We start from the raw sequence: 13,358 nt of genomic DNA on the forward strand, positions 1-13,358 counted from the left end.
GCATGACAGCTCCCTGGCACCCACCTCGGTAGAGCTTATCGTTCCCACCATGCCAGAGACCTTTTCGACGGCGAGGGAACTCATTGCCCTAACAGAGCCCACCCTGCCTCAGCCCCCGGCACCGGTGGTGCGGGTTGTTGCGTCAACAGGGAAGCCTGCCCTGGTCAGACCACCTTCTATCGCCGCCGCAGGCAGGCACCACTCGAGATCAAGGTCTCGCCAGCGTTCCCGATCTCGCTGCCGGTCCCGATCTAGGCACTGCTCGCAGTCCCGGTGCTGATCTCATTCTCGGTACCGGTCATACTCGCGGCACCGCTCAAGATCCCGCTCTGTGTACCGATACTCCAGACGGTGGTCCAGCTCCTGGCACCGTTCACGTCGCAGCCGCTCTCACCATAGAGCTTCACGATCCTGGCACCACGCTGGTCGCAGGTCCCGGTCAACCTCTCGGCACCGGAACGACTCCTGTTACCGCTCTCCGGTGCGGCACGACGTACGGTACCCTAGGCACAGGGCTCCTCCTCACGTGCTCTCTGCTCTGCCATGTGCATCACGACAGCCATCTGAGTCTTCGCACGCTAATAGCACTGCATATGGGGATTCAGAACCGCAGAGCCGTGTCCTCCAGGAGGCTCAGGGCATGGAACAAGCGCTTCAGTGGTCCTTCTGGATGCCTTGGGCTTATCACCAGGCCCAAGGCGAACCCACAGTTCCATCTCGTTCCGCCCCGTTGGAACATCATGCACCAGAGGCCACTGTTAGCCGCCCTCCTCCAGCAGGTACAGACTATTCACTCTGGCGCCGGACCCTTAGGTGTTCCCGGACCCTGATGCTCTTCTGGAACAGGAGTCACTAAATGAGCCAACCTTGCCAGGTCTGTCGTTGTCCTCTTCACCAGACAAGGCAGTAGCCGGTACTTTGTCATCGGGCCCGCCCCCAATCGACCTCCGAGCCCACCAGGATCTTCTCCGGCGAGTTGCCTTAAATATCAACCTCCAGGTAGAGGAGGTCCCGGAGATGCAAGACCCAGTCATAGACATACTGTCGGCGGATGCCCCAACTTGCATGGCTCTGCCATTCATCCGGTCCATCCAAGCCAAAGCGGACACCATTTGGCAATCTCCGGCATCTATCCCTCCTGTGGCCAGAGGCGTGGAAAGGAAATACATGGTACCCTCTAAAGGGTATGAATATTTGTATACCCATCCTCCTCCAACTCTTTATTGCAGTGGCGGATCGGATGAAAGGCCAGCCCGTCTTGTCTCAGAGGATTTCGTCCTGGGTAACTGTGTGCATCCGGACTTGCTACGATCTAGCTCATGCCTCTCCGGGTCATATTACTGCACATTCTACCAGGGCACAGGCCTCGTCGGCCGCGTTCTTAGCTCGAGTTCCTATTCAGGAGAGATGTCAAGCAGCTACATGGTCTTCGGTACACACCTTTACTTCCCATTATGCCCTGGTGCAACAGTCCAGAGACGATGCAGCCTTCAGCTTAGCAGTTTTGCATTCTGCAGTTTTTGTCACTCCAACCCCACCGCCTAGGTAAGGCTTGGGATTTACCTAATTGGAATGGATATGAGCAAGCACTCGAAGAAAAGACGGTTACTGACCTTTGTTGTTCTTCGAGATGTGTTGCTCATATCCATTCCAAAACCTGCCCTCCTTCCCCATTGTCGGAGTCGCCGGCAAGAAGGAACTAAGGAGCGGACGGGTCGGCAGGGGTATATATTCGGTGCCATAGAGGCGCCACGCTAGGGAGTGCCCAGCCGACCCGCCGAGTGTTGCTAGGGTAAAAATATTCCGACAAACGTGCACGCGGTGCGTGCACACCTAATTGGAATGGATATGAGCAACACATCTCGAACAGTTACAAAGGTGAATAACCGTCTTTTCAGTCAAGATATAGGATGTCTGCTGCTTCCTTCCTATCCACAAGGCTTGTTACCCTGTCAGAGAAAGCTGTCAGTTTGGTTTGACATAATTTGCTCTTGACAAATCCATGCTGACTGTTTCTTACCACCTGATTATCTTCTAGATAGTTGCAGATGGATTGCTTATTTATTTGCTCCATTATCTTTCAAGGTCAAGAAGTTAAGCTAACTGATCTGGGTTGTCCTTATTTCCCTTTTTATAGATTGGCACTATATTTGCCCTTTTCCAGTCCCCTGGAATTTCTCCCATCTTCCATGACTTTCCAAAGATAATAGCTAATGGCCCAGATATCTCCTCGGTCAGCTCCTTGAGTATTCATCAGGCCTGGTGACTTACAGACGTCTACTTTGTCTAAGTCATTCTTAACTTATTCTTTCTCTATTTTATTCTCTTTTGATCTTATCTCATTTTCACTGGTATTCACTATGTTAGATTTCCAATCACCATCAACCTTCTTGGTGAAAACCGAAACAAAAGTCATTAAGCACCTCTGCTATTTCCACGTTTTCTATCCCTCCTCATCCTCCTCTGAATAATGGGCCTATCTGTCTTTGGTCTTCCTCTTGCTTCTAATATATTTGTAGAATGTTTTCTTGTTACCCTTTATGTCTCTAGCTAGTTTGATCTCGTTTTGTGCCTTGGCCTTTCTGATTTTGTCCCTACAAACTTGTGTTGTTTGTTTATATTCATCCTTTGTAATTTGACCTAGTTTCCACTTTTTGTAGGCCTCTTTTTTGATTATTATTTTTTTTAGATGATTGAAGATCTACTGGTTAAGCCAGGTTGGTCTCTTGCCATACTTCCTATTTTTCCTACGTGGTGGGATAATTTGCTCATGTGCCTTTTCATGTCTCTTTAAAAAATTGCCAACTGTCTTCAGTTGTTTTTCCCCTTAGACTTGCTTCCCATGGGATCTTACCTACCAACTCCCTGAGTTTGCTGAAGTCTGCCTTCTTGAAATCCATTCTTTATTTTGCTGTCCTCCCTCGTACCATTCCTTAGAATCATGAGGACGAATTGAAGAGATGAGTTTAAACCTTGTGTGTAAATATATTGGCTGGCTGATTGCATGATGAACAGTTTTTTGTTTGTTGGTTTTATTAATCGTAGAGTAGAGATGTACCTCTTAATCAGATAGAAAACTTACAGGACTGGCAGTATTTCTGTGTAGTCATCTGTTGACGCTGATGAGGAATCTTAAACTCTCTGCAGATTAGAAACTGGATTATAAAATACAATGTTTTCCTTGACTAGATCTCTGCCCTCCCATACATAGTAACGTATAACACAAGATGATTGTGAACAGGTTAGGTGAGAACAAGTGTGCATCTTACATAGTCTTGAGAAGTTTGGGGTTGCAAAGTGATGAGGACTGTAGTTGAGCCAGTTTTGCCTTGCATGCAACTGCTGTGACAAAGAGAGGTCATTCAACAGGTTGTACAGTCAAGCTATCTAGAGGAAGTGTTTAAAGACTGAGCCAGAGTCAAAAGGATCCTGGATCACGTAACAATCTAAGGAGAATTTTTGGATGAACCATAAATCCATTTTACCTTTGGGGATTTTGGAGGATAGCTCAGCACAATCTGTACAACCCCCCAGAATAAAACTGGAGCATTAATGTTGCTCTGATGGACTGTTAAAATCATATAAAGATAAAGAACTGGGCGAAGAGGAAGCGTAATACCTCATCCAGATTTTGGCAGCACGCACAAAAGCAAACAACACTAGCCAGAGCATAGCCTCATTTGATAAGCTGTTACCTGAAGCTAAGAGATATACCTTGATTCTAGGAAAGAGGTTGGTAGGAATGAAAAGACTAGAAGACAACAGCTAGGTCTCACAGCTGATGTGGAATGCTACACCAGCATACTAATAAGAGGTAATAATTAAACTCAAAATGTGTTACATTTTTACAATTTTAAAGGCATTATCTTTTCTCCAAGTATCCAATGGTTACCCTCAAATGTTTCCCTGGGTAGCTAAAACGATTTGTAATTGTGTAATGGAAATGTGCAAATGTTTTGTCTTGTTTTGAGTGACTCTTGTCAAATTGTGTGTATGTGTATGTATAATATAAAAATAAGAAATTAACAGGAAAAACAATTGCTTTGCTTCTCCTTGGACATTGTGTAAATACAAAATACTGGGGATAATTCACTGGTAAAAGTGCTTGCTTTATATTAAAAAAAAAAAAAAAAAAAAAAAAAAAAGTAAAACCAGTATTAAGCCTTTGCCGTAGACAAATATTGATAAAGAAAATCTCACTATATTCCTACAAAAGGAAAACCTATTTCAGGTTTCAAAAATGTAGTCCTATGTGGCAGATACTTACTCAATGCAAACTTTGATTGTTTGTTTGCCTCAAAAAGGGCTTCTTGTGAAGGAATCTAAGTCCTCTAACCTGCAGTTTTGTTACTCACCAGTGATTTAAGTGGGGGTATTGGATTATAGTTCTGCTCTGAAAAGTGGCAGTATAAAAATGGCACCTTACTCAGTAGATATACTCGATGTGTACTGAAAATCAATTCTGTTTGAACAAAGACTAATTTTTACTATTCTGTATTCCTTTGGGTACAGCAAAGCCAATACAAGTTTGGGAGAAGGAGCTGGAGCTTGTGTTGGCTTTGCTGTACTGATAGAGTAAATAGAAAAATCCTAACTTGTGCATCAAGAGAATATATGTGAATGTATAAATTGTTTAGTAACAGACTACAAAGAATCAGATTCTGTTGTCCCCTTCAATGTGTATTACAAGATGGTTGAGTTGCACTTCTATAGTACTTGGCATGCTCAATGTACACTTTCTTCTCCAGAACTTGATGGTACTCAGAACCTTGCAGCATTTGTCCCTCAATGAGGGGAAAAGCAAAAGCTGTAACTGTGGAAGAACTTGTTTCCAGAAGAAATGTTGCAACACAATAAACATGAACTGAATAATGCTGTTTCAAGTCACTTTGAGTAAATCTGCACTTCATAAAAACTTGCAATGGACTGACCAGGAGAGGATTTCTCTAGTATTCTGCAAAATGGAAACTATTTATTTTGTCATTGACCTAAAGAAAAATACTTAATGGAATCTTATTAAATCTTTTTAACTATTCACTTTATGTATAGAGCTCTAGCTGTCGTTGTAAGAAAACAGAGAAATAAGATGGTAACATTGGGGAAGTTTAGAGAAAAGTACTGGAAAAACGGATGCCTGGTACTGAGATTGATTACTTGAGATTCCAAAATCCTAAATATCCATAACCAAACTGCCTCAAAGTAAACAAACCTTGTAGCTTGAACAGCTGGGTCTTAGTGAGTCTAGTGGACATGTAGTCAAAGCTGGTTCCTGAAGCTCTCTGGGCTTAATGCAGTTGGGAGGTGTTGGCATAGAGCATTTCCAAGGAAGGAGGAAAACGTTGCATAATCCCAATAGCCTTTCCATCCAGTTATCTATGGAACAGGGTTGACTGTTTCCACCAGAAGTGATGTCTAGGGTTTTCTGACATATGGGCCTCTTTAAGCCCTGCCTACAGTAGGATATTCTCATAAGATTTCCCACTGTTGCTACCATCAGTGGCAGTGCTAGTGTGGACAAGGTTCCAGCAGCTGCTGGCAATTTAAGCACAGTGTTGCCCACCCCTGCTCAGAGCAGGGATAATCAACATGCAGCTTAAAATGTTGGCGGTCTGCTGGAGCCAGCCCCGTCCATACTGGTGCTCTCACTGTTGGCATCAGTTGAGCTGCACTAGTAGTAGTTAGAGGGAAATTTTAGGGGGAAAGTACTAATGTTAGAATTTTAGTAATGTTAAGGTGTGGGGGAATGGGATCCCAGTAGGTATCTTAGTATGGCTTTTAAAATGAAAAACAAAATATAAGGTGTTGGTCACAAATAGAGACCTGGTGCTTGAAGAAGTGTTATAGTGCCAAATTTTTGTTGGGAACAGTCTAAGGGTGCAAATTTTAAGCAAGCAGTTGGTGTCAACCTTACCAAGAGGTTTAAAATATTGAGTATCTCTTGGCCTAGACTGATGGACGAGTCTCAAAAAAAATAATTATCCAAAAGCAGAGGTACCCTTTTTGTTCATTTTTTTTTTTTGTAACATTTTTCATTTTTAGAGTGGTGAGTCCAGGATGATATCTCATTATCATTATACTACGTGGCCAGATTTTGGAGTCCCTGAGTCCCCAGCTTCGTTCCTCAACTTCTTGTTTAAAGTCAGAGAATCTGGTTCGCTGAGTCCTGAACACGGACCTGCTGTAATTCACTGTAGTGCAGGGATAGGACGCTCTGGCACATTTTCATTAGTAGACACCTGTCTTGTCCTGGTAAGTGTTTCTGTGGTGGCTTTTGGGTTATATTTGTGCTTTTTGATGAGAATTCCTTAAAAATCAGGTATCTGTAAATAAGCCATACATTTGTGAAGGTAAATGAAGACCCTGTGGAAGCTACTTCGTTTCTCTAACACTTATTCTGATGGCTTAAATAAATGTATGAAAATTTATATTTTTCCACAAATGTGAGATAAGTAGTTCTTCTTCAGAATATAGACCTGTTTTCAAACTGGTGATCTTAATGTGTCTTAGTCTTTATAGACCTTATTTTCAGAGATTTGTAACTTTGCCGTTAGCTCTTCACTGTTACCTGAAACTTGTTTTGATCAAGGTCTGCTTTCTCATTTTACAAAACTTAAAGGAAACGGCATTATAGATAGAAAAATTGTGCAACAGAATGAAGCTTGTTGAGTTTTTTGGTTCTTCTAGTATTCCTGTAACTTAAAAAAATAAATAAATTAAATCTGAAGTGTTTATGTAAAGCTAAAAACTCTGAGAGAAATGCCACTGTAGCTATTGCAAAACGTTGTCTATCAGATTAGTGTTCCTGACTCTTTTGGGGGAAATTACTTTTAATAGGACATACTCATTAGTTCAATTACTGGACATATAGCAAGTAATACATACTGCACTGTTGTTCAAAGTATGTTTATAATGGTATTAGCCGGTCTGTGTTATGCCCCAAATTTGCAAATGGTTTGGTCCACTCATTCTTCTGCCCACATTAGCCCATCATCCTATTGACTGTCTGTGTCTTTTCAACTAAGCACCAAATTGTTGTACTCTGAACTACTATGTCCCAATCCTGCAATTTAAACACATTCATGAGTAAAGTTAGGCATGTGGAAGTGTATTAAGACTCAAGGCTTTAATTATTACTAGCATATGGGCGTTTGTGGTTTCAACTAACCTCCAGTTGTATTTTAACTTACTTTTATATAACACAAAAAGGTGTCAGGGGTAGCCGTGTTAGTCTGGATCTGTAAAAGCAGCAAAGAGTCCTGTGGCACCTTATAGACTAACAGACGTTTTGGAGCATGAGCTTTTGTGGGTGAATACCCACTTCATTGGACGCATGTAGTGGAAATTTCCAGGGGCAGGTGTGTATATTATGTGACAACCCAGGGCAGTGGGGTACAGGAGTCCGGTAGAGGACAAATATACTGGTCACTGGATGAGTAGTTTTCTGTTCCTTGAGTGACCAGAGCAGGGGCTGCCCTAGAGTAATCAGGAACCTGCTAGAACCAATTAAGGCAGACAGGCTGATTAGATCACCAGCAGCCAATCAGGGCAGGCTAATCAAGGCACCTGGGTTTAAAAAGGAGCTCACTCCAGTCAGGCAGGGAGGAGCCAGAGGAGAGAGTGCGTGTGAGGAGCTGGGAGTGAGAGGGTGTGCTGCTGGAGGACTAAGGAGTACAAGCGTTATCAGACACCAGGAGGAAGGTCCTGTGGTAAGGATAAAGAAGGTGTTTGGAGGAGGCCATGGGGAAGTAGCCCAGGGAGTTGTAGCTGTCATGCAGCTGTTACAAGAGAGGCACTATAGACAGCTGCAATCCACAGGGCCCTGGGCTGGAACCCGGAGTAGAGGGCGGGCCTGGGTTCCCCCCAAACCTCCCAACTCCTGATCAGATGCAGGAGGAGCTGACCCAGACTGTGGGGAAGATCACTGAGGTGAGCAAATCTGCCCATAAGCGCAGAACTCACCAAGGTAGAGGAGGAACTTTGTCACAACATATGCAAGCAAGAAGCAGGCTAGAGATAATGAGGTTAGTTCAGTCAACTCAGGTATTAGGAATGGCAATATACAAAAACCTGTAGGAGAACACTTCAACCTCCCTGGCCACACAATAGCAGATCTTAAGGTAGCCTTCCTACAGCAAAAAAACTTCAAGACCAGACTTCAAAGAGAAAATGCTGAATTTTAGTTCATCTGCAAATTTGACATCATCAGCTCAGGATTAAACAAAAGCTGTGAATGGCTTGCCAACTACAAAACCAGTTTCTCCTCCATTAGTTTTCACACCTCAACTGCTAGAACAGGGCCTTATTCTCCCTGCTTGAACTAACCTCATTATCTCTAGCCTGCTTCTTGCTTATATACACACCTGCACCTGGAAATTTCCACTACATGCATCCGACGAAGTGGGTATTCACCCACAAAAGCTCATGCTCCAAAACGTCTGTTAGTCTATAAGGTGCCACAGGACTCTTTGCTGCTGTTATATACAAGTATTTTAAGTGTTTTATCTCTTGAGAAATTAACTTAGAAATCAGTTGCAGATTTTAATTTCTCATACCGTTATAACACAATGTGGTGGAAAGGTGAATGTGTATACTCAGTAGAAATTGTATGACTCATATATTAAATTCCTTTTTTTTTTTTTTTTTTTTTGGTACTTTTAAAAAACAATTGTCCCACTTCCACAAATGAAGTCAAAACTCTTAGTATCATTAACCAGACTCTCTCTTTGTGTTTTTTTGTTTTTTTTTTTTTTTAAACAGATGGAAAAAAAAGACCTTTCTTCTGTGGACATTAAGCAGGTATTATTGGATATGAGAAAATACCGCATGGGACTTATTCAGACGCCTGACCAGCTAAGATTCTCATATATGGCTGTAATAGAGGGAGCAAAATTTATCATGGGGGATTCAACTATACAGGTAAATGTTTAGAATAAATTGAATCTACTGTAAAAATCCAAATTTGCAATGTTTATATCAATGGGTGATTCAATTTGATATTCTCTTAGGTATTTTAAAACATGTCATTTCTGCATTGGTTAAGCAGATAAACTTGTCTCTTAATTAAACATTGAAGGGTGTCTTGAAGATACCTAAACAGCTTTGCATTTCAGCTAATTTTTTAATCCTATACTTTAGTACCCTGCTCTGTGATATATGGCAGGCATACTCTGTACTAATATAAGGAAGATTAAATCAATATCTTCAGCTTTTTAAAAAAAACAAAAGAAAGGTCATGTTTCCAAGTGAAACTGAACAAGGATCTTTTCTCCCTGAATTATTTATACTTTGTCTGTTAATAAAATATTCTGCTGCTGAAGATTAAAGTTTGCTATCAGGTAACATTTTTCTTACTGTTATTTCATTAACCAGCTATAGTCAGTATAACCAGCTAGATGAGATTAATTGGACTTATTTAATGCAGTTCATAAGGTTCAAATTTTATAAGTCACTAGTTCTAAACTTTTTGTTTTCAATGTGCCTTCCGATAATAACACAATAGCTTCAGCCACTCAAGGATGTCTTGTCAAGGAGACACAGAACTCTTTCTGTATGGTAGATCATGTTGTTTTTTCAGCAAGAGAGGGGAAAAAAAACAATTTACACTTGTCTACAGTACGTTAACTTGACAGACCTACTCCACTTTCAGAAATAGGATGCCAAATTCAATGTAGCTTTCACCGATTGGGTGTTTAATGGAAAAGTTGTGGATGGAGATATAGACAACTTAAAGCATGTTTATTACATCTGTGCTCCAGCTATCTGTCTTGTCAAATGTTTCCATCCTACACGCATTCTGTTTGTTTGTAAATAAATATTTTTGCACAACTGCTAAATACCAAATAGGTGCAAGGTACACACTTACGCTATGTAAGAACTAGGTGGTTGTATTCTGACACAGCCTTATGACCAGCGTTAGGACTATACTTAACTGTTTACACTATTAGTGATTTTAGCCAAGAGACACACTTAGGAGTAGCAGTCATTTACTGCAGGCTGCTTTTGGCGTAACTTGGAGTTCACTTCCTGAATGTCTTGCTGCTTTGCATACCAAAGGCCCTACCTCACTTTTCAGTAATGTCACAGTCAAATTACTGAATAGTCTGAGAGACTTTTTTTTTTTTTTAAACTGACATATAAATTCGCCCTTTTTAGCATGTGCATTTCCTGAGACCCTGAGAAATGTATGGACTATTGTATCAATTTCTCAAAATATTTTTTTGCAGCAATACATACTTTTTACCATCTTCTTTTGAAATGATATGTGAATTTTGGAGCAAGCTTTATGTAACTTTTGGAGAATATTTTTGGGTAACTTTTTTTTTTTTTTTTAAATCTCAGATTTCATTCTGTTATAAAATTTAGAATAACTTTCAAAATTTAGAATAACTATTGGATATTAGTATTTTTTTTAAATTATTCTTGGTTATCAGTTGTACACAACTTTGCTCCCACATCTTAGGAAAAATGGAAGTAAGACTTTTCAAAAGTGTACCGTTATTAAAAAGTATTGATTTTTTTCTGTCAGTTTTGGAATGAATGAAATGTTCAAAAAGGAAAAATGAAATGTTAAGGATGTGATATCACATCCTTGATGTGCCACAATGTGATTGCAAAATATGCTGGTACATAATTGATCCCATTGCATTTAAGAACTTCCAGAACTTTTGGGTAAACAAAGATGTCAGCTTTAATTTGAATTTTCCTTGCTGCTCTTCACAATTCATTTAAAAATATTTGTTTAGCTTAACTATAGCACAGGAGAAAATTGTTACTTGATTTATTGGATTTAAGTTACTTGCACAATAGAATAGAAATATGGACATTGATTTTGTCCTATACAGATATACTTTGGTTTGATGTGTAACTTATCAAATGGTAAATTTTGATTTTTCTTCTTCTGTTCAAGATTTTTTTTTAAAATTGAAATGCCATGTCAACTTGAATTGTTTTAATTGACATCCAGAAACTTTATTGAAAATGCCCTTTAAATACCCAAGCATGAAATGTGTTTGGATTTTTGGCATCTACTGAAAAAAAATGGATGCATTTTTCTGCTCTCATTTGTTTAGAAGGATCTCTGGGTAGGCTTAAGAGTAACAGCACTGAATGTGTGCTCAGGCTGTTTCTTTCTTCCTAGTTCTTTTCTCTCTATGTATGGGCCTGCTTGCTGCCTGTGCTGTCCATTTAGTTTCAGTTTCAGCTTTGATGTTGCTGGGATAGGGCATGGTGCTTCAGCAGTGAAACTGGTTATTTACAAAGTGCTGTCAAATGCATATATTAAACTGAAAATGGAAAATGGAAAGGATTAGATAACTTTTCTCTAATCAGGTTAGGTATTATTTGGAACAGTACATAAAAAACCTTGAACATTTTAGTGTAGACTGCCTTTCTGGGGCCAGCGAGAAATAACTTGGGCTATGGCTACACAAGAGAGCTTACAAATTTCTGTCATGTAGCTTCTCTAAGATGACAGGAGAGAGCTCTCCCATTGACTTCATTAATCCACCCCCAGCAGGCAGCGGTAGCAATGTCGCCGTGAGAAGCTCTCCTGCTGACATAGTACTGTCCATGTCGACCTTTAGGTTGATGTAACTTACGTTGTTCACGGGGTGGCAAGCCCCTGAGCAGTATATGTTTATACCAACATAAGTGGTGGTGTAGACATAATTGTAGCGAAGGTTAAGACCAACTCCACTTCTCTTGTGTTAACATCTCCAGTTTTTGAGGTCTTATGCTCAAAACTTGTAATCATGAAGTCTCAAGGGACTGCCGACGTAGATATAATTACACAGTGTACTGTGTAAGCATTCTTCCAGTAAATATGAGTATAGGGTTTGTCATGGTATAATTCCCCACTCTGAACCTTAGCGTCCAAAAGATGAGGTACCAGCATGAATTCCTCTAAGCTTAATTACCAGTGTAAAACCTGTAGCGCTGCCACCAACCAGGAATTCCAGTGCCTGGTATGCTCTGGTCCCCCCAAGACTTTGCCCGGGGAACCCCAAGACCCAGACCCTCTGGATCCTACCACAAGGAAAGTCAACCCTTTCCCCCACCGTTGCCTCTCCCAGGGTTCCCCTCCCTGGGTTACTTTGGAAGATCACTGTGATTCGAACTCCTTGAATCTTAAACAGAGAGGAAAATGGACCTTCCCTCCTTCTTCTCTCTCCCCCTCCCAGACTCTCTCTGAGAGAGAAAGTAAACCTAACGCAGAGAGAAAATTAACCTTTCTCTCCTCCTTTCTCCCCACCAATGCCCTGGTGAATCCAGACCCCGTCCCCTGGGTTCTCACCAGAATAAAAAAAAACAATCAGGTTCTTAAACAAGAAAAGCTTTTAATTAAAGAAGGAAAAACAGTAAAAATTATCTTTGTAAATTTAAGAAGGAATATGTTACAGGGTCTTTCAGCTATAGACACTGGGAATACCCTCCCAGCCTAAGTATACAGGTACAAATTAAAATCCTTTCAGCAAAATACAAATTTGAACTCCTTCCAGCCAAATACACATTTGCAAATAAAGAAAACAAAACATAAGCCTAATTTGCCTTATCTATCTAGTACTCACTATTCTGAACTTATAAGAGCATGTATCAGGGAGACTGGAGAGAAACCTGGTTGCATGTCTGGTCACTCTCAGAACCCAGAGAGAACAACAACCAAACAGTAACAGTACACACAAAAACTTCCTTCCCTCAAGATTTGAAAGTATCCTGTCCCCTGATTGGACGTCTGGTCAGGTGACAGCCAGGCTCACTGATTTTGTTAACCCTTTTCAGGCAAAAGAGATATAAAGTACTTCTGTTCTATTAACTCCTACTATCTGTTTATGACAGGGGTAGCCAGTCTCAGTCTCTCTGTGTAGTTGCCTGACTCTTTTTCTGGAAAGCTGTAACGTTTCTGTTTACAGGAGGCCTTTGAAATTCACTAGGGAGAAAACCCTTTGGCTAGAGAAGTGCTTTTTCTTTGTCCCATGAAATTGCATTTAAGTTTGGCTGAAATATGAACTGTTCAATTCCTATTTCCCTTCTCTTGCTTTTGACCCTGAAGGAAACTGGCATGAACATTGTAAAGAGATTGCTGATGCCAACACAGCACATGGGTATTTACAAAGTGTACTGGAAGCTGCCAGGGTAGTGAGGAAGGGTGGGAAGAGGTGGCACATGGCCTCAGCATCCCATCTCCTCTCCACTCCCCTGCGGGCTCCATGCGGGGCAGGGCCTTTTGGGGAGGTAGGTTGAAGAGCCTGGGTGCCATACTCCCCATGACCATCTCCTGGATTCAGCACATGGTGCTAGCTGCTGCCTGCTACCTGCTTATGTAGTTAGTCCTGTAGCTAAAGTGGTAGCAGTCTGTGTGC

General features: G+C 41.2%; 1 protein-coding gene across 5 annotated transcripts in view; it reads left to right on the forward strand.

Moving 5' to 3' along the window:
- PTPN2 (protein tyrosine phosphatase non-receptor type 2) overlaps positions 1 to 13,358 on the forward strand; it is a 58,012-nt gene that overhangs the window by 33,731 nt on the left and 10,923 nt on the right. For 4 of the 5 annotated variants that reach the window (XM_030552710.1, XM_030552708.1, XM_030552709.1 and 1 more), the window contains exons 6-7: positions 6,040 to 6,249; positions 8,758 to 8,916. In XM_030552710.1, the coding sequence (XP_030408570.1) occupies positions 6,040 to 6,249; positions 8,758 to 8,916 (369 nt within the window). The remainder of the gene's footprint in view (positions 1 to 6,039; positions 6,250 to 8,757; positions 8,917 to 13,358) is intronic. The other variant, XM_030552711.1, reaches the window with a different exon arrangement.

The sequence above is a fragment of the Gopherus evgoodei genome, chromosome 2 (assembly GCF_007399415.2).
Source record: "Gopherus evgoodei ecotype Sinaloan lineage chromosome 2, rGopEvg1_v1.p, whole genome shotgun sequence".
Taxonomy (NCBI): Eukaryota; Metazoa; Chordata; order Testudines; family Testudinidae; genus Gopherus; species Gopherus evgoodei.